Source organism: Cebus imitator, unplaced genomic scaffold (genome assembly GCF_001604975.1).
Source record: "Cebus imitator isolate Cc_AM_T3 unplaced genomic scaffold, Cebus_imitator-1.0 Scaffold129, whole genome shotgun sequence".
NCBI lineage: Eukaryota > Metazoa > Chordata > Mammalia > Primates > Cebidae > Cebus > Cebus imitator.
In genome coordinates, this window is record NW_016107444.1 from 5,103,112 (window position 1) to 5,124,451 (window position 21,340).

General features: G+C 50.0%; 1 protein-coding gene across 1 annotated transcript in view; it reads left to right on the forward strand.

The window, feature by feature from the left end:
• Positions 1–278: 278 nt before the first annotated feature.
• TRAK1 (trafficking kinesin protein 1) overlaps positions 279–21,340 on the forward strand; it is a 130,349-nt gene continuing 109,287 nt past the window's right edge. The window contains exon 1 of the mRNA XM_017540706.2: positions 279–745. Within this exon, the coding sequence (XP_017396195.1) occupies positions 655–745 (91 nt within the window). The 5' untranslated portion in view covers positions 279–654. The remainder of the gene's footprint in view (positions 746–21,340) is intronic.

Here is a 21,340-nt window from a genome sequence, read left to right on the forward strand (position 1 = left end):
TGTTGGGACCGGAGGACAGCTGAGAGACGGCGCAGTGCTGTCACGGTTAGCAGTGGCTTGGTAAACAGCAGTGTAAACACAGAGGTATGGGCTGCCAGGTGATGGAGGGAGAACATGCTCGGATTAAAGTTTTATTAGGCAGTCACTGAAAGGAAGACAGTAAATGAAAAACATTCTCCGAGAGACCTAGGCTGTCCCCAGGAATGCGTCTGTGGCCTCCCAGAGCTTGGCCGAGTGCACTCTCAGGACACTGCCTGGCACTCAGCCCCCGACAATTCACTCCTCCCCCGGTTCCCAGCAAGCCCTGAGATGAACAGCAGACTTTTTGTTCCACTTTAATTTTTAGGCACGACTGAATGCCCATCACAAAGCCCTGTTCTCCTTGCTGCTCCCCTACCCCCAACCCAGAGGTATCACGTTTTTGGGTGTGTCATTTTCTGTCTGGGATGGCTTAACAAGATGAGCCGATAGGGTTCCCAGGCTGCCTAGGGTTACGTAACCCATTGTGCTCACGATCTTAGGATTTGCCCTAACAAGCAAACTCAGAAAACTGCTGAGGAAGGCGCGGGCGGGCGGCTGTGCGAGGCTGCCTGGGCTGGGGTCCCGCGGAGGCTCTCTCTGTCCTCTGAAGTGCCTTTGGATTTATGTCTGCACATGGCATTGCTTTTTCAATTGGGGCAGCCCATTGGGGCTCAGCCTCTGCCAGGACGCTGCGAAGTCCAGCTCATTCGGACAGACTCCCGTGGTGAGTACGTTTGCCAGGTCTGTCTGTGTCTGTTTTCTTTGTGGTGTGGCCCAAAAGGAGAAGAGACCACAGGAGGAGCTGTCTCTGTCTTGCTCTGCGCTGCCTGGGAGGTTGTTCTTGGCCATGTGGTAGAGAAATTGCCATGTTGAATGACAGACAGGCAGAGTGCAGGGACTTCAGATACGTGACCAGCGCCCTCTCCCCACCGTCTCCCGGTCCCCTCGTCCCCTTGCCCACGCTCAGATGGTACAAGTGGCACCTGCAGGGCAGGAGCACGGGGCTGAGTTGAGCCCAGGCCCCTGCGCTCGCCCTCCGATTCCCTCTGAGCTCTCTGCTGTGGGGAGCACGGCTTTTGCGAGGGCTCTCACCCTGGTTTCTTAGACACTAACCTGGTATCTTGGGTCAGCAAGGAATTCTTCCGAAGGTGCGGGACAGAGTTGGGCCGTCCCCTCCCTCCCTCCCGGCTCTCTCTTCCGTCCTCCCTTTCTTTTTTGTCCTTTACTAAACGCTTGGACCCAGGACTCGGACCCACACCCCGGTGACGGAGGGCTTGCTAATCAGATCTGCTGTGGCTTGTCTCTGGCTGTGGGGCTGACACCTCTCACTCCTTCTAAGCTGGTCAGAGTCTGGTGGTTGACGACAGGTTTCTGTCCTGTCTGCACACAGCTTCCTGGGAGCCGTCTGGACCAGAAAACAGTTAATCCCTGAGACACGCGAGCTCCTGTTGCGTTCCAGCCAGTTTTAGGCTTACGATGTGTGAATCTTACTGAATAAGCCTAAAGACACTTTAAACATGCGTCTTACTGAGCAGTCATATAGATTTGTGTGTGTTGAACCAGCATGCGCCCAGGCCAGCTTTTTGCTGGGGTTTATGTTAATTCCTGGGGTTGGTGAGGACCCGTCCTGCTCTCAGAGCATAGAGGTGGGCCTGTGGAGAAGGGAGAAGCTGTGAACCGAGAGAGGATTGCCCAGGAATAGTCTGCTGACAGGCAGCCCTGCCTGGGGCACTCTTCATCAAAGGGCCATGGCTTAGAATTCGTTATTTTATTTTATTTTCAGACTCACTGTGTTGCCCAGGCTGGTCTTGAACTCCTGGGCTCAAGTGATTCCCCTGCTTCGGCCTCACAGAGTGCTGGGGTAACAGGTGTGAGCCACCCTGCCTGGCCCAGGTTCTGTTCCTTTTCTATCACTGGCTTAAGCCGTAAAACTTGATGTCTTATCCTCTGAAAACATGCTCAAATAAAATATTATGCAATTATTACACATCTTATTAATTAAATGTCAGGCCTTGTCAATTTCTAGTGTAATTTTTATATGTGTTTTCTGTTGAAAAGTTATAATCTAAATGGGTCTTTTATCTGACTATATTATTGAACGAAACAGAAAAGAATGGAGCGTACAATATGTATCCCTTTTACGACAGAGAAAATGTAAATTATGATCTAGGGAATCACGAATATTTTCTAAACGTGTAATTTAGGAATGTTTTTCTCCTTCCCTCAGTGGAATGGCCTCTATTTCACAGCTGATTTGTTTTTGCAAATGGAATGCAGAAAGGGCCTGCTAAGCTGATTGCTAGAGATAACATTTGGTCTTTGCAAAACCACAGAAACATTCACCTCTGCCATTTCAGTATGCTATACATGACTTTGAGGGGCCACCAGCTAATCTTCCTGTCCTCCAGTTCCCTTATGATTAGGGGAGTTGGTAGAATATTTATCACAAGGTTTTTGACGTGAGTTGTGAAATTTATTTGAAATGTATTTGTGAGATTTTTTTCATGTGATTTGGGGACCTTAGTTCTCAGGCATTTGATATATTTTTATCTTCTTCCTAACTGGTTTTATTTCTGCACCGGAAACAATCTCTTCTCTCCCATCTCCCCTCTCCCCTCTCCTCTCTTCTCTTTTTTATTTTTATTTTTTTGAGACAGAGTCTTGCTCTGTTGCCCAGGCTGGGGTGCAGTGGTACGATCTCGTCTCAGTGCAACCTCTGCCTCCCAGGTTCAAGCGGCTCTCATGCCTTAGCCTCCTGAGTAGCTGGGACTACAGGCACATACCACCATGCCCTGCTAATTTTTTGTATTTTTAGTAGAGACGGGGTTTTGCCACGTTGCCCAGGCTGATCCCAAACTCCTGAGCTCAAGCAATCTGCCCGCCTAGGCCTCCCAAAGTGCTGGGATTACAGGCATGAGCCAGCGTGCCTGCCTGAAACAAGTTTTTCATGTATATAATGGATCAATCTTTGTCACCCCAAACCATTTAGGGAACCGGCACGTGATAAATTATAATAGAAAAAATGGCAGTTGTTGGCAGAGTGGCCAGGTGCGGGCCATGGCACCCTGTTCTTCCTGCTCAGCCAAGGTCTGCCGTAGGAACTGGGACTGACCAGAGGGGATTCAGGGTGCACCAATGCCAGCCTCAGGCCAAGCAGCTGGGTGGGCATGTGAGTCTGGGACCCAGCCCCAGGAGGAACTTTGGAGTCAGAAACTTCTCTGTTTTCACTGACCCCTGATCACTCAAAAACATGGAAAAACTTGAGCAAGTCAGGCTGAAACTATCAGGAGCTGAAACTATTTTACTTTTAGAGTCAGAGTCTCCCCCACCACACAGGCTGGAGTGCGGTGGTGCAGTCATGGCTCACTGCAGCCTTGAACTCCTGGGCTCAAGTGGTTCTCCCACCCCCACCTCCCCAGTAGCTGGGACTACAGGCTCGAGCCACCATGCCTGGCTATTTTTTTTTAAATAGAGATGGGATCTTGCCATGTTATCCACGCTGGTCTTGAACTTCTGGCCTCAAGCGATCCTACCACCTTACCTTCCCAAAGTGTTGAGATGACAGGTGTGAGCATCAGTGCCTGGCAAGGCTGTAACTTTATAGCTAGATCTGGAAGAAACAGAATTTTATAAATCCTGTTCTAGGATTCTCTAGAGAAACAGCCAATAGGAGTGTATGTACAGACTCATCAGAAGGAATTGTGTCACTTGATGCTGGAGGCTGACAAGCCCAAGCTGGGCAGTTGGCGAGCTGGAGCCCGCAGAGACCTGAGGGTATGACTGCAGCCCAAAGGCTTGACAGGACTGAGGCCCAGGCACTGGGATTCCCGTCCTCAAGACCCTGGGAGTGGGTCAGCCTCTTTGCTCTATTCAGACCCCAGCTGATTGGATGAGTCCTCGTCACTCACAGTAAGGAGGGACCTGTTTACTCAGCCTACCCGCTGATGTTAATCTCACCCAGAAACACTGCCACAGACACATTCAGATTACTTCTTGACCAAGTTTCTGGGCACCCCATGGCCCAGTCAAGGTGACACATTTGTACGATCAGCCTTCGCAGAACTTGACAGTGGCTGCCGCTTCCCAAGGAGTGGCTCTGTGCCTGGCAGGTTTCCAGGTGCTGCTCCTGGAACTCATCCCACCCTGAGCACAGCTCTGAGGTGGGTGTTGTCATCACCCCACCTTTGGGGAGGCGCAGAGCAGGCGGCTTAACCGCTTGGGTAAAATAGGGATCCTTGAGGTTTAGACCCGGCCGCATGATTTTCTGACCCTATTTAGGTTACGTTCTTCATTTTTTTTTTCTTTTTTAATAATTTCACTTACTGTTAAATGGGGTTTAAAATTATGAAAATAACACATGCAAGTGGTGAAACTTGAAAGTGTACCGAAATACAATCAGCGCAGAGCGGCTCTCACTGCACCGTCCGTACCGTTTCACCGCTAGAAAAGGCATTCCAAGAAGTTTGTATGCACGTGTTCGTTTTCTGAAAAACACAGATGGGACCATATCCTATTCCTTGATCTGCATTTCAAGACTATTACCAATATTACTTGAAATGAATTCACATACTATTACCTTATTCGTTAAAGGAATGACATCATCTCCCATTGTCTGGCTGTATCATCATCAGCATGGGTCATTTAATTAAGCCAGGCTGTGGTCTGGATGTTTGTCTCCCCAAAAAGTGCAGGTTGAAACCTAATCAGCAGTCTGGTGGTGTTGGGAGGTGTGAGGTCACAGAGACAGGGCCCTGATGAGTGGATCAGTGCCCTCATAGAAGAGGTTGTGGAGAGCTAGCTAGCCTGCCTACCCTGTGAGGACGGAGGAGAAGGTGCCATCTGTGAAGCAGGAAGCAAGCCCTCACCGGACATCTGCTGGTGGTGTTATCTTGGGCTTGTTGGCCTCCAAAGCTGGGAGAAATAACTGTTTATTGTTTTCAACTCACCAGTTTAGGATATTTTGCTCTAGCAGCCTCAACAGGCTAGGAAAACCCAGCAGTTCTCCGTCCGGGGAGCCTTAAGATTTCTTTTTAGAAGAGGCATTTTGTAATTCCTTGTTTAATGCTCTTAAATGAAATTAATAGATAACAAATCCTCTTAAGAACATAATTTTATTTATTTTTATTTCTATCTTTTTTTTTGAGACGGAGTCTCGCTCTGTTGCCCAGGCTGAAGTGCAGTAGTGTGATCCCAGCTCACTGCAACCTCTGACTCCTGGGTTCAAGTGATTCTCCTGCCTCAGCCTTGGAGTAGCTGGGACTACAAGTATGTGCCACTATACCTGGCTAATTTTTTGTTTTGTTTTGCTTTTGAGATGGAGTCTCAGTCTGTCACTAGGGTGGAGTGCAGTGGCACAATCTCTGCTCACTGCAACCTCTGCCTCCCAGGTTCAAGTGATTCCCCTGCCTCAGCCTCCCAAGTAGCTGGGACTACAGGTGCTCACCACCACGCCTGGCTAATTTTTTGTATTTTAGTAGAGATGGGGTTTCAACGTGTTGGCCAGGATGGTCTCGATCTCCTGACCTCATGATCCACCCACCTCAGCCTCCCAAAGTTCTGGGATTACAGGCGTGAGCGACTGCGCCCGGCCAATTTTTTGTGGATTTAGTAGAGATAGGGTCTTGCCATGTTGGCCAGGCTGGTCTTGAACTCCTGCCCTCAATTGATCCGTCCATCTTCACCTCCCAAAGTGCTGGGTTTACAGACGTGAGCCACCGCACCTTGCCAAACACATAATTTTAAAAGAATCAATGTAATGCCTCACCGTACTATAAAGGAGAAACTAAAGAAAAAGGGTAGCCTGTATTTCAGATGTCACTGAGTGGGCGTGGCCTCATTAAGACATGAGAGGAGCAGTCAGGCCGTGCCCCTGCAGGTAGCATTGCTGTGAACGCAGCAGCCAAAAGGCAGCTAAGCAGGCTGACTGCTCAAGGGCCCAAGAAAGGTCCGCTGCAGCTGCCCCTGGGGATGGGCGCTGCGAGTCGTGTCCGTTTTTGCATTTTAAATCGCACCTCAAGCGTGATTCCTACCCACCCTCAGAAGCACTGGTTTAAACAGTGTGCAGCAGGAAAAGTGCACGCAGTGTAAAGAAGACACTTTGAGGGTTCCCACCTTCGTCACACTCCCAGCCCTCTGCCTTTCCTCCCGCGGGAATGGCCGCTGCTTGTCTATGTTTCCAAAAATGTTCTGTGCACACGTTTGCACAATATGTGTGTCCCCTCCCTGCTTTGAAAGCTTTCTACAAACGGAGACATACACTCAGCATATGGCTTCCTTTTCTCCTCGGTAATCCACATGGGAGACCTTTCCGCTTAGGAGACCTCCATCATATTCTGTTTGCTGGCTGCCTAGTTTTCATTGTCCGTAAGCCCCACGATCGATTTAATTCATTCCCCATTGTAAGGCCTGTAGATTGTTTCCAATATTTTGCAAATACCACTGGGGTTGGGGGGTAGCCACGTCCCCACATATTTAAGCAAATAAGCAATGAGCGTGTCTGTGTGAATTCCTGGGCTGGGGACTCACTTGTGGCGTGTGTTGTTCAGACGACGTGGGAGCGTGTGGGTGCCCGCCGCCTGCACCCCGCGATGAGCGCATTTGCGGTTTGCCAGCTGAGGTGTATACACAGCAGCAGCGTCTGATGCGCATTCCTCCGGGTGTAGAGGCCGAGCGTTTTCGGTATTTCCTCGAGGAATTTTATTGTCTTTTCTGTGACCTGAGACAAATGCTTAGCAGTTTCTACTTTCAGCTCATGGAGCGATCCCCTCCAGAACCCTAATCACCGTGCGTGCCCTGTTCACACGCCTTCCTCTCCGTCCACCTGCATGCCTCACTGCCTGGTCCACGTGGGTTTTGAATCCTGGATTCTGAATACCAGGCGTCACCTCCCGGGCATACGCCAACCTCCCATCAGGGACTCCCACACAGTTTGTGGTTTGAGTTTTCAAATTTCCCAGACGTCTGTCTTAAAAAACAGACCAAACGCATACTGATAGGCGGCCCACCAGGGCGTGCTCTGGGAAGGGCTTGGGGTCTCACCGTTTACATGGCCATGATTCTGGCCACTGTGTCAGCAGCGGGGCCCAGCGGTGTGTCTGCTTCCAGAGGAGTATCCTGGAGGACCTTCACTCCAAGTTTTCCCTTTTCTCACCTTTTTTCTCCCCCGTCTCCCTCCCGCTGTCTGTTTCCTCTCCCCTCCCCGCCTCTCCTTCCCCCTGCTCCCTCCTTCCTTCTCTTCCTCCATCCCTAGACCTCTCCTTTCTCTGGTTCTCTCCTCCTCCTCTTCCTTAAAGAAACAGTGTCTTTTTTCTTTTTAATAATCGTACAGCTGAGGTGGATGTAGCTTGGGGATGCCTTTGGAAACTTTGCAGCATTCCACAGAGCTTCTTAGGTGCAGGCGGCGGGCAGGTCACAGGCCTTGCTGGGTGAGCGTTCAGGTCTCAGGCCGTGCTGGGTGAACGTTCAGGTCTCAGGCCGTGCTGGGTTAATGCTCTATGGTGCTTTTCCAGCACGTGGAGGAAGCAAAGTTGGCCCTGTGGTCAACTGGCCCTTTCCCAGCTGAGTCTGTGTGTCCTGGGTGTGCAGTATGTTTTTTGAATTATTAACTGGAGTTAAATGGGAAGAAAGAGGTGAGGATATCAGCAATGTGAGGCGGGAAGGCTGAAGCCTGTGAGTTCTGTGGGGGTCACCTGACCCGTGGGAGAGGGGAGGGAGAGCACAGAGCTCCAGCCAGCCCAGCCTTTGGTGAGCTGCCTAGAAGGCCGTCCTGCCCTAATTTACAAATGTCCTGCCCTGCTGCGGCCTTATCCGATTTGGGCTCACTTCCTACCCTGCCACCCTCTATCACGGTGTCGGAAAGGAAGGAGCGCCTAGCAGGGTGGGCCCTTTGAGGATGGGGGTCCATGGGGTACCCCTTGGAGCCCAGCTGCAGGGAGAGCAGGTGGACAGGTGGTTTCATCCAGAATTGGGTTTTGCCATATGGGTGCCTTGAAAGTCCCACAGGAGTGAGATGGACCAAGCTTTAGGCACCAGCGTTGCCAGAGCAAAGGGCTGGGGGTCTGCAGCTGGACAGGGAGAGGACGGCAGAGGCCGTGGGCTGAGGGTCTCCAGCTGGACAGGGAGAGGACGGCAGAGGCCGTGGGCTGGGGGTCTCCAGCTGGACAGGGAGATGACGGGAGAGGCCGTGGGCTGGTGGTCTGCAGCTGGACAGGAAGAGGACGGCAGAGGCTGTGGGCTGGGGGTCTCCAGCTGGACAGGGAGACAATAGCAGATGCCGTGCAGAGGGAGCTAGGGTCTGGGGGTCTCCAGGTGGAATCTCGGGAATGACTGAGGGAGAGCTGTGAGGGTGGGGCTGCAGTCAGGGCGGGGGGGTCATCTGAATCCCAGACTTCAGAGGTGGCCTGGGTGTGGCTGGCAGAAGTGGCGTGTGATAGGGCCATAGAGGTCCCAGACGCGAGAGGTGGGGAGTCGGGTGCTGTCAGGTGTGGGGGTGTCAGCCTGGATGAGTGACTGCACTTGGTGGAGAGGATGAGGACGGCCGCCAATCTCTACCGGGCTGGAGTTGCTGATGGGTGGACGTGTGGGCACAGGCAGGGGTGACCCAGCTGGATGGCTGTTTCAGGTGAGCAGGGATGTTTAAGTGCAGTGAGAAGTGAGCTGGAGGTGGGTGGAGGAGGCAGAGGGTGCCGGCAGCAGCTCCAGATCCGAGTGCAGCAGCTCGGGGCAGCACCTAACCCACCCCCTCCAGGGCTTCAAACCCTAGTTTGATTTTGACTAGACCGTGGAGCACGTGCCTGATACAAACTGAACCTTCTTAGTGGGAGGGAGGGAAACAGTTGGACAGATGACGACCAGCGAAGCGTGTGGGCAGGGCCCCCAAACCCCAGCCTGCAGAGAAGGAGAGCCACGCTCAGGGACCCTGACGTTCTTCTCTTAGTAGGAATTTTGTTCTCTCTCCCAAACCAACGTGTTCGGTTTCAGCTTATGTGATAAATACAGTGATGCTGTTTTGTTCAGCTCTGAAAAATCCTGACGTAGACCGTTCAGGCTGTCATGCCTGCGTGTTCGAATTCACTGCCCGGTGCTGTTTTAAGTGTCGTTTCTCCCTGTTGATGTGAGTAGACGTGAGGAGGGGCAAAGCCGGCTGTGTGACAGGGCCTGGGAGCTGTCTGTGCTGCCTCCTCCTTTGCCTTTGGTTTGAGTTCAGGCTGCCTGGGCGGCAGGTAAAGGATGGGCCGTCCAGGTGAGGACGGAGCGCCGCCTAGCGGGCCAGAGACGCACTAGCAGCAGGAGCCCGGGGCCTTCGCTGGGTGTTGCCAGTTTTGGAGCTGATTTAGCGAAAGGGGAGTTCCTTGCAGGAAGAGTCTGCCAAGGCGGGGCCAGTGGCTCACACCTGTCATCCCAGCACGTTGGCAGGCCGAGGCAGGAGGACACTGCTTGAGCCAAGGAGTTTGAAGCCAGCCTAGGCAACATGGTGAGATCCCCCTCTCTACAGAAGTTAGCTGTTTGTGGTGGTGCATGCCTGGTAGTCCCAGCTACCTGGGAGGCTGACGTGGGAGGATCCCTTGAACCCAGGGTGTGGAGGCTGCAGTGAGCCATGATTGTGCCACTGCATCCAGCCTGGATGACAGAGCGGAGACATTGTCTCTCTCAAAAAAAACATGGTGACAGGTGAGGCAGGCAGCTTTAGTTGGGCAGAAGAAAAGGAATCTTCTCCCATCTCATCCTTCTCCTGCCGTGTTGCATCTACCTTTACTCTCTTCCCATCCGCGCTGCTCCTGGAACTAATTCCAGAAACACTTTCTGTAAGAGATGGTGTCAGTACAGCCAAGCGTGGCCGTGTTTTTCTGGCTTAGACTTAGTAAGGAGATTCTGATGGGGCTGTAACTTCAGTCCCATGTGGTGGACTTTATTCTGGCTGTCAGTGGTTGCACGTCACAAGACTTTACTTATTTTGAGACAGAATTTTTTCTTGTTGTCCAGGCTGGAGTGCAGCGGCACGGTCTCGGCTCACTGCAGCCTCTGTCTCCCGGGTTCAAGTGAGTCTCCTGCCTCAGCCTCCTGAGTAGCTGGGATTACAGATGCCCTCCACCATGCTGGCTAATTTTCTTGTATTTTTAGTAGAGATGGGTTTTCACCATGTTGGCCAGGCTGGTCTCGAACTCCTGACCTTAGGCGATCTGCCCACCTCGGCCTCCCAAAGTGCTGGGATTATAGGTGTGAGCCACCTCGCCCGGCCAGCTTTTCAGGACTTTAAATTAGCTATGTATTAGTCAAGTGTTGCTACAGGAGTGCTAACAGCTTTCAAATCCTCGTGGTTCCTGCAACATTTATTTCTTGCTCACAGACGTGGGTCACCTGAGGATTGGCTTTGTCTCTTATTTGGGGATTTGGGCCAAAAGGTTGGTACCTACCTAGGGACATGTTCTCCTCTGGGCAGAGGACAAGAGTCAGGAGGATGGACCCAGCTGCCCCACACAGGCAGGCTCAGAGCCTCCTGCCGGACATGGGGTTATATCTGCCACAATGAGTCGTGTAACCCAGCCTGAAGTCACAGATTTGTGAGATATTTTGCCCATATTGGGCAAATGGTGAACCATAGCAAGGACGATTCGGGAAGGATGAAGGAAGAATCATGGGCAAAGTGAACAGCTTGGACTTTAGGATATTCGTAGGTGACAGGAGTGGCACCGAATGGCACCTCATGGTGCCGGTCATCTCCAAATGATTGGCTTCTTCTCTTAGCCCTGCTGGGCTGGAAACTTGGGGGTGGGAGACGGGGAAGGAGATGACTCTTACAGCCTAGAGCAGGGGCTGGCAAACCCCTGTAAAGGGCCAGACAGTAAATCTTGGAGGTTTGCAGGTCTGCAGCTCTTGGACTCAACTGCCTGTCTCTGCTGTTGCAGTGCGTAAAGCAGCCGTGGACACTCCCTAGAGGAGCGGCTGTGCTGAGTGTCGGGGACACTTTTCTTTAGAACAGCAGGGGGTTGGGTTTCCCCTTGGGCCCTGGTCTGCACACTCCTGGCCTAGACCTTCACAGAGCGATCTGTATCATGACACCAGCTTAATGTTAAGAGAGAACTGCCTCTTTTTAGTTGGGAAGCCAAATGGCGTTCAAAGAGCTGTCGAGGAGCCCAGCTATCTCCCACCTGTCTACTCAGCACTGCTCAGCTGTGAACATTTGATTAACGTCACTGAAAATCTAGGCAACCAAAGCTTAATTGCTCTTAAGCATGAAATGTCATTTATTTATTTATTTTTTGAGGTGGAATCTCACTCTGTCACCAGGCTGGAGTGCAGTGGTGTGATCTCAGCTCACTGCAACCTCCACCTCCCAGGTTCAAGTCATTCTCCTGCCTCAGCCTCCGAAGTAGCTGGGACTACAGGCCCACACCACCATACCCAGCTAATTTTTGTATTTTTAGTAGAAACAGGCTTTTGCCATGTTGGCCAGGCTGGTCTTGAACTCCTGACCTCAAGTGATCTGCCTGCCTTGGCCTCCCAAGGTGCCAGGATTACAGGCATGAGCTACCGCACCCAGCCAAAATCTCATTTTACCTCCCTTACCTTATTTTCAGAAGAAATGTCTGTTGAAGGTATTAGAAGGTCCTTTTACCTTGGGCTTTCCACACAGTTGATGTGGAAGGCAATTTAATCTTTCTCGTGGATTCAGAGTTATCTTTTGTGAACAGTGTTTCCATTTCCCAGGTTTGCTGATGGGTTAGGGTATGGTGCTGATGCAGGGTATTTTGCTCCTTAGCCCAGCAAGGTCCGGGTTCTTGTCTCCTGACCAGGGAGCAGCAGGCACACGGACACTCAAAGAGTGAGTGGAATTAGCTTTCAGCAGAGGGAGGAGTCCTGACAGCAGGCCGCTGGTTCCCCGTTGCAGTTGAATACAAGGGCTTCTCTGTTTGCGGATGGGGCTGTGGTCCTGGTTTGTAGGAGGTGCGAGTTTCTGGCGGCCCCACCCTGACCTCGCAGTGTGTGTGCGGGCCCTTAGCCTGGGCCATTCCACGCTGCTCTGTTTCCCTCACTGCGTGTGTGTGAGGGGGTGGAATTTCTCACTGCTGGTATGTTTAGGCGAGTGCCCTGTGCACAGTGACCTCATGGGTCGGGAGTTCTCCAGGGACCCTTCCCTGTGTGCCCAGGGGAGTTCTCTGCTTCCTGCCTCTACTGAGTACGAGTGCCCAGCAGCGCTCCTTCCACATTCCTTGTGGTTACATGTTTTTTTCTGTAACAGCTTCGTTGAGATGTAATTCATGCTCCATGTAGTTCATCCGTGTAAAGTGTACCGTTCGGTGGTTTTTAGTATGTTCCCAGGGGTGTGCAGTCATCACCAGTTCAGTTGGTGAATCTGTTCCATTTCAGAACATTTTCCTCCACCCCCTAAAAGCTCCACACCCTTTAGCTATCGTCCCTCAGCCTCCTTGAGTCTCCCCCAGTGTGGCCGCATTCTTTTTTGTTTGTTTGTTTTTTAGATGAAGTTTCGCTCTTGTTGCCCAGGCTGGCGTGCATTGGTGCGATCTCAGCTCACTGCAACCTGTGCCTCTAGGTTCCAGCGATTCTCCTGCCTCAGCCTCCCGCATAGCTGGGATTACAGGCATGCGCCACCACGCCCAGCTAATTTTTGTATATGTGTCTTTTTTTAGTAGGGACGGGGTTTTGCTGGATTGGCCAGGCTGGTCTCAAACTCCTGACCTCAAGTGATCCACCTGCCTCAGCCTCCCAAAGTACTGAGATTACAGGTGTGAGCCGCTGCTTCTGGCTGTGCATTCTTAATAAGCTTTCGAAGCTCTTGATTTCTGCTGTCTTTGTTCTTGATTCGGACGGGCTTGCCCCTAACCTTGGAGAGCGGTGGTGAAGGGTCCTTCCTGAGTGGTCATCGATGCTGTTTGAGTGTACACTTCACGGACACTTTATGGCTGGGCTCGTGTCTGTGATCTCAGCACTTTGGGAGGCTGAGGTAGGAGGGTCACTTGAGCCCACGAGCTTGAGACCAGCCTGGGCAACATAGTGAGACCTCTTCTTTATTTAAAATAAAAGATAGAATAATAAAATAGAAACTTTCTGTGCGCTGGACACTTGTGTATAGTGATTCTATCACCTGAATAATTACTTTTTAATATTAAAATGTTGTATTTGTCTATTTGTATTCTGCTTTGTAGGTTGTCCTTTGGAATTTTCCACAGTTTGAATTTATATTTGCGTTCAATTGAAAATTGGTTCAAGTAAATGTGGAATCATTTTACTGTCAGGGTTTGTTTGTTTTCCTTCTCTGTTTGCTTAACTGCGTGTTGTCAGACTGGTATTTTTTGGATGAGTTTGAAATCTTTTAATATCCAGATGATCTCATTTGATGTTTTGAAAAAGTAGCCATTGTTCATTTTTAAACAGAATTTCCTGTTCAGGAAATAGTTTAGATTGACAGTAAAACAGACAAATGCATTGAATGGTAGAGGCACAGTCGGCATGGGGGTTTCATGAGATTTTGTACTGTTAATAAAGTAGGTTTTCCTAATGTGGCACTTAACTCTTTCAGAATTTACTCCTTGGCCATAATTAAAAATATGATGCAGGGTCGGGGCAGTGGCTCAAGCCTCTAATCCCAGCATTTTGGGGGCCAAGCTAAGCGGATCCCTTGAGCCCAGTTCAAGACCAGCCTGGGCAACATGGAGAAACCCCATCTTTACTAAAAATATAAAAATTAGCCACGTGTGGTGCTGCCTGCCTGTAGACCTAGCTAATTGGGAAGCCGAGGTGGGAGACTCACCTGAGCCCAGGAAGTTGAGGCTAGCATGATGGGTAAATGGTGGAAGTAGTTCTTAGCTGAAGGTCACCCTGGCCACTGCCTGGCACCCTCCATTCCCAGCACTGCTTACGGAAGCTCTGTTCTAAATCACTAGAAGAGAAAAGAACCTGCTGGCACATACCCTACAACACAAAAGACAGCAAAGTAACGAAATCTCCAGAAGTTGAACCACCAAGAGCCGTGACAGTTGTAAGATGAGTCTTACCCAGTCCGACCGTAACGCTCCTGGTTGAAGACCAAGTCTCAGAATGGGTGAAAAAGTGAAGATTCATCTATGTGCTTTGCTTAAGAAATTCTCAAAGCATGCAAGAGACTGGAAGTTGGGCTAGGAGAATTTAGAGAAAGAAGAGTTAGAAGGAGGGATTATTTCATCAGTCAGGTCCGGATCTCTGGAGCCAGAGGCAGGCACGGGTGAGGTGGGCGTGGGTGCTGGTTAGGATTGTGACCGCTGAGTCCAGATCTGTTAGAAAACTAGTCCACTGCTGACAAGCTGTGTGATGTGGGTCTAGGTATTCAACTTCTCTCTGTTTTAGTGTATTCATTCTCTGTCAAATGGGGATGTTAGGACTGTCGGGAGGATTAAATGAGCTAATGGATGTAAAGGCTTATAAGGGCTTATGGTAGCAGTCCGTGAATGTTTGCCGTTATTACTGATGTGTTTGTTTTCATTATGAGAAAGTACGGCTGGATCCTTGCATGACTCCATCAAACCCAGTAAAATCCAGATGGCTCAAAACGTGACTCAAAGATGTGATGCTGGCCGCTACCTGGACACACTGCCTGTGAGTTAGCCCTGCTTCGCAAACAGCAGTGAAAAACAATTTAAGAAAGAAGAGATATAATGTTAAAAATGCAACCATACAAGTGCTAGAGGAAAATATTACTGGGTATTTTACTAATCTTGAGATGGGAAAGGCCATCCTAAGCAAGACGTGAAGGCGAGGACTGTGCAGAAAATGACCGATCGCTTTGAGTGTGCAAAATGAAACTTTATACAGCCATTCCGACTCTAACTGCGTATTTGTTCCAGAAAACCTCATGTGTGTTGCAAAATTGGACACAAAAAATACCAGGAGTAACGCAACTGTGTAACCAGAACACTTATAAAAACTGTCCATATGGAGATAACTTGCAGAGCCCGGACCGGCAGTTCCTGGCTGTGGCTGGAGCCGCACAAACAATAGAGGGAAAAGCTGTGTCTGTCTGTGTGTCTGCGTGTGTCTGTGTGTCTGCGTGTGTCTGTGTGTCTGCGTGTGTCTGTCTGCATGTGTCTGTCTGTGTGTCTGCGTGTGTCTGTGTGTCTGCGTGTGTCTGTGTGTCTGTGTGTGTCTGCGGGTATCTGTCTGTGTGTCTGCATGTGTCTGTGTGTCTGCGTGTGTCTGTGTGTCTGCGTGTGTCTGTCTGCGTGTGTCTGTCTGTGTGTCTGTGTGTCTCTGTGGGTATCTGTCTGTGTGTCTGCGTGTCTGTCTGCGTGTGTCTGTCTGCGTGTGTCTGTGTGTCTGCGTGGTCTGTGTGTGTCTGCATGTGTCTGTGTGTCTGCGTGTGTCTGTGTGTGTGTCTATGTGTCTGCGTGTGTCGGGGGGTGGGAGTTGGTGGATCTGGGTTCTGGGGCTTCTGCTAAGGTGGGCACAGGAGAAGGTGCAGCCCTCTGCAGCCGAGAGCCATATAGGACAGGGGCACACCTCTCTGGGGATGGCGGCTTCCATGCAGAGCTTTTAAGTTCCTTTGAAGTAGGCCTGAAAGGGCTCCTTCTGCCTTTGCAGCCTAAGAGCTGAAGGGCTTTTTCCTGTTGAGGGTGTAAACATTCTCGCTCTTCTGACTTTCCTTGCTCAATTCAGCATCAGGTGTTGAATTTTGTTGTCCTGGTTCAGCCCCCTTGCCTTTTATAGATGGGGTGTGAGCTTGGCCATTTGACAGCCAAGCTTTTTGTGGCCCAGGGAGGAGGAGAGGAGAAGACAGAAAAGCAAGTCTTGCCTTGTGCATTTTTGTGACCAGGAGAGAGGCATCATTTTGGCGAAAGCCCCAGTCTCCTACAGGTGTTTGGTAAAGGTCCTGGCCACGCTGCTCAGCGTCCCAGTGCACGGCACTGCAGGTGCCTGTGAAGAACCTACTGGCTGCTCGTTCCATTCTGCAGCATTTATTGAGTGTCTGCTCTGGCCCTGAGCAGACCCTGTCCCTGCCCTCTTGGAGATGTATATAGTCCAGTGACAGAGACTGCGGCAATCAGTCACTAAATCAGTGACTGCAAATTGTGATTGTTGGAAAATGCCAGGTGCCACACGGGGGTAACTTAGCCCACCTATCTAGGGAGGTGGCCCTGAAGAAGTCACCCCATCTGGGATCAGAGGGCAAAGGGGTGGCTGGCAGGCAAGGGAAAGATGTTCCAGACAGAAGGCCCAGAAGGAGCTGTGAACCCAGAATATCTGAGATGGTGCAAAAAGATTTGACCTGACTCCATCTTGCTCTTAACCTCCAAGCTGTCCTTGTTCATTCCTGGACATAGGTCGAACTAACTTTGGGAGGCATTTATATAGTTTAACTTTGAAACAAAGACGATTCAGTCCTTTCCCAAAACAAACTTCGTTATTGTCTATGAACTAGACTGCTTAGAGCCACAGCATTAGAAGTGAAGGTAGTAATCTTACTAACTTAAAAATGCGGCTATTTTCATCAAACCTATATCAATGTTTTATTTATTAAAAATTCACAAAGGTAATTGTTTTGGGCTGGGTTTATAGTTTTGTAACCCCTATGCCGAATTTTGACACCTTACATAGTATTTGACAAGAGTAAGTATGAAATTTGCCAACATTTTTGTTTTGAAAGATGCTGTGGGCCAGATGCTGTGGCTCACACCTGTAATCCCAGCATGTGGGAGGTCAGGAGTTCGAGACTAGCCTGGCCAACCTGGTGAAACCTCACCTAAAAATACAAAAATTAGCTGGGTGTGGTGTCACCTGCCTGTAATCCCAGCTACTCTGGAGGCTGAGGCAGAAGAATTGCTTGAACCTGGAAGACGGTAGTTGTAGTGAGCTAAGATCATGCCACTGCACTCCAGCCTGGGTGACAGAGTGAGACTCTGTCTCAAAATTTTTTTTTAAGAGATAGGACTTGCCGTCTCCCAGGCTGGAGTGCAGTGGTATTGTCACAGCTCTCTGCATCCTCTAACTGCTGTGCTCAAGAGATCCTCTTGTCTCAGCCTCCCCAGTAGCTGGGGCTGCAGGTGTGTGTCACCACAGCTGGATTTTTAATATTTTCTTTGTAGCAATGAGGTCTTGCCATCTTGCCCAGGCTAGTCATGAACTCCTAGGCTCAGGTGATCCTTCTGTCTTGGCCTCTCAAAGTGCTGGAATTACAGGCATGGGCCAGCACACTCAGGCTAACACTGTTGTTTTAAAAGTATTGTAAAGTGTCTGTTCATATCCTTTGCCCACTTTTGAATGGGCTTGTTAGTTTTTTTCTTGTAAATCTGTTTTAGTTCTTTGTAAATTCTGGATATCAGCCCTTTGTCAGATGGGTAAACTGCAAAAATGTTTTCCCATTCTGCTGGTTGCCGATTCACTCTAATGACTGTTTCTTTTGCTGTGCAGAAGCTGTGGAGTTTGATTAGGTCCCATTTGTCTATTTTGGCTTTTGTTGTCAATGCTTTCGGTGTTTTGGTCATGAAGTCCTTGCCTACACCTATGTCCTGAATGGTTTTGCCTAGGTTTTCTTCTAGGATTTTTATGGTGTTAGGTCTTATGTTTAAGTCTTTAATCCATCTGGAGTTAATTTTAGTGTAAATGGCGATCATTGAAAAATCTGGAGACAACAGATGCTGGAGAGGATGTGGAGAAATAGGAACACTTTTGCACTGTTGGTGGGAGTGTAAATTAGTTCAATCATTGTGGAAGACAGTGTGGCGATTCCTCAAGGACCTAGAAATAGAAATTCCATTTGACCCAGCAATCCCATTACTGGGTATATATCCAAAGGATTGCAAATCGTTCTATAAGGACACATGCACACGAATGTTCATTGCAGCACTGTTTACAATAGCAAAGACCTGGAACCAACCCAAATGCCCATAGACGATAGACTGGACAGGGAAAATATGGCACATATACACCATAGAATATTATGCAGCCATCAAAAACGATGAGTTTGGGTCCTTTGTAGGGACATGGATGAACCTAGAAACCATCATTCTCAGCAAACTGACAGAAGAGCAGAAGATCAAACACCGCATGTTCTCACTCATTGGGGGGTGTTGAACAATGAGAACACATGGACACAGGGAGGGGAGCACTACACACTGGGGTCAGTTGTGGGGAAATAGGGGAGGGACGGTGGGGGGTGGGGAGCTGGGGAGAGATAGCAAGGGGAGAAATGCCAGATACAGGTGATGGGGAGGAAGGCAGCAAATCACACTGCCACGTGTGTACCTATGCAACAATTTTGCATGTTCTTCACATGTACCCCAAAACCTAAAATGCAATAAAATAAATAAATGGGAAAAAAAAAAAGTATTGTAGCGGGGCGCTGTGGCTTATGCCTGTGATCCCAGCACTTTGGGAGGCTGAGGTGGGCAGATCAGTTGAGCCCAGTTCAAGGAGGTCGTGAGCCTTAATTGGAGCACTGCACTCCAGCCCAGGTGACAGAATGAGACCCCATCTCTTCAAAACTAAATAAACATAACATTTGCCATTTAACCATAAAAATTTAATTTTCTTAAAAACATTGTTTTCTTTTTTTTGAGATGGAGTTTCGCTCTTGTCGCCCAGGCTGGAGTGCAATGGCATGATCTCGGCTAACTGCAACCTCTGCCTCCCGGGTTCAAGTGATTCTTCTGCTACAGCCTTCTAAGTAGCTGGAACTACAGGTGTGTGCCACCACACCTGGCCAATTTTTTTGTATCTTTTAATAGAGACAGGGTTTCACTATGTTGGCCAGGCTGGTCTGGAACTCCTGACCTCAGGTGATCTGCCCACCTCGGCCTCCCAAAGTGCTGGGATTATAGGCACGAGCCACTGCACCCGGCCAAAAGCATTATAGGCACGAGCCACTGCGCCCGGCCAAAAGCATTACAGCGATGGGATGTCACTGTGTCTCCTAGGCTGGCCTCAAACTCCAGGCTCAAGTGATGCTGCTGCCTCGGCCTCCCAAAATGTCGGGATTACATACATGAGCCGCTGCGCCCAGCCCAGTTAACCGTTTTAAAGGGCATTTAGTGCTTGTGAAGTGTGCACCCATAACCATTATTTAGTTCTAGATCATTTTCGTCACCCCAAAAGGAAACCATCTGCCCATTAGCAGTCACTCCACATCGTCCCCTTCCCTTGGCCTCTGCCAGCCACGAATCTGCTCTCTGTGTCTGTGGACTTACCTATGCTGTACGTGTCATGTGAATGGAATCATTCCACGTGGGGTCTTCTGAGGCCGGCTTCTTTCACTAGCAGAATGTTTCCAAGGTTCACCATGTTGCAGCATTTATCAGTACCTCATTCCTTCCTACGGCTGAATGGTACTCCTCTGTATCTACACATTTTGTTTATCTGTTCATCTGCTGATGGGTGTTAGGACTGTTTCTATCTAAGCTACTAAGAACCTGGGTGCATAAATATCTGTTTGGGTTCCCACTTTCCTTTCCTTTGAGGTAAAAGCAGCGGCAGGAATTTGCTGCAGTGAAGTTGCTGCAACCTATGGTCATTGTGTTTGACTTTTTGAGAAACCTGGTCATGCATGTTTTCAACTTTGTCACGTGTACCATAAACATGCTTCTGAGTTTTACACTTCAGATTGTCGCTGTTCCTTTCTGAGATTTAATCGCAGGTGCGATGCCTGGTGTAAGGATCACGGACACATGTTTGGTTCTCTAAACAGACTGTGAAACTGTTCACTGCAAGCGTTGTTCCGGTTCACACCAGCTCCGTCTGTCCAAACACTCATTCATTTGCGAGCATGTTAATTACATTCGTATGGCCCCGGATATTTTCATGTAAAATAATCCTCCCCTGGTTCTTTAATAATTGTAGTATGTTACATACTTTTTAATTTTTTTTTGTTGCCCGGGCTAGAGTGCATTTGCCCAGTCTCAGCTCACTGCAACCCCCACCTCCTGGCTTCAAGTGATTTTTATACCTCAGCCTCCCAAGTAGCTGGGATCAATGGCATGTGCCATCACATCCGGCTAGTTTTTGTGTTTTTTGTAAAGATGGGGTTTTGCGGTGTTGGCCAGGCTGGTCTGGAACTCAAATGATCCGCCCGCCTCAGCTTACCACAATCTCGGGATTGCAGGCGTGAGCCACCGTGCCCCACCAGCATTCACTTTTAAGAGAAATTATCAACACTAGTGGAGATCAAAAGTATTTTATCTTTTTATTTCCTAGTAAAACAAATTCAAATCGACAGTAACAGTCCGTTTGTTTTTTAGTATTTTCCTGGAGATTTAACTCCAAACTTACACACGTTAACTTTTCCGTTTAAAATAAATTTCTGTACAATTTTTGCTTTATGTTTTAGTATTAGAATCAATCGAATACTAACCACCTGTAATGCAATTATCGCCTGTTTTTGTAGATTTCTATACGAGGTCTGTTGGAGTTACTGCTTCTGAAAACCCCTGAATTTGGCTGTGGTGTGTGGGGCCTCCATGCGGGGTCCTTCCTTTCCATGGCCGGGCCTTTCGTGTCCCGCCTTGTGCACAGCACCCTGGCACGGCTGGTGGAGTGCGCTGCGCCCAGATGCCCCGTAGCCTCATCGGAGCCGTTTCTAAACACAGCTGAGTTGGCTGGATGGGCGTGTCTGTGTGGCTGCTTCCTTCGGGGTGCGTATACATGTGAGTCGATGGTGGCTCAGCACCTGACACCAGGCTGTGTGTAACTTCTTAGAAAGAGTTTCTTCTGGCGGTCACGAAGGCCCCGGCGTTCTAGGCAACTCCCCCGCGTTGGGTTTGGCACCTGTCTGTGAAGCGCGGTTTCTTGGCCTTTCTTTCCCATTCTGGAGGGCTTCTCTGCCGGTCCTGCTCTCCTCTGGAGATCCCTTTGCCGTTCACAGCAAGTGAGCTGCTCCTCAGTGGAGAGAGGGCGGAAAAGGAAAACTTGGACCTGCCCTTGTCCCTGTGTGGCTGGGGTGCGAGCCAGGCTGGAGAGGGAGGTCCTGCCTCCATTCCTGCCCTGCTGAGCCTCGAGACTTCCCCCGCGGCTCTGAACCTTGCAGGGCCCCCGTCTCCCCTCTGTCGTAGGCCTGGGTCTCCGCCCGTCTCCTCCCGTCTCCCCTCTGTCGTAGGCCTGGGTCTCCGCCCGTCTCCCCCCGTCTCCCCTCTGTCGTAGGCCTGGGTCTCCGCCCGTCTCCCCCCGTCTCCCCTCTGTCTCAGGCCTGGGTCTCCCCCCGTCTCCCCTCTGTCTCAGGCCTGGGTCTCCCCCCGTCTCCCCTCTGTCTCAGGCCTGGGTCTCCTCCCGTCTCCTCCCGTCTCCCCTCTGTCGTAGGCCTGGGTCTCCCCCCGTCTCCCCTCTGTCTCAGGCCTGGGTCTCC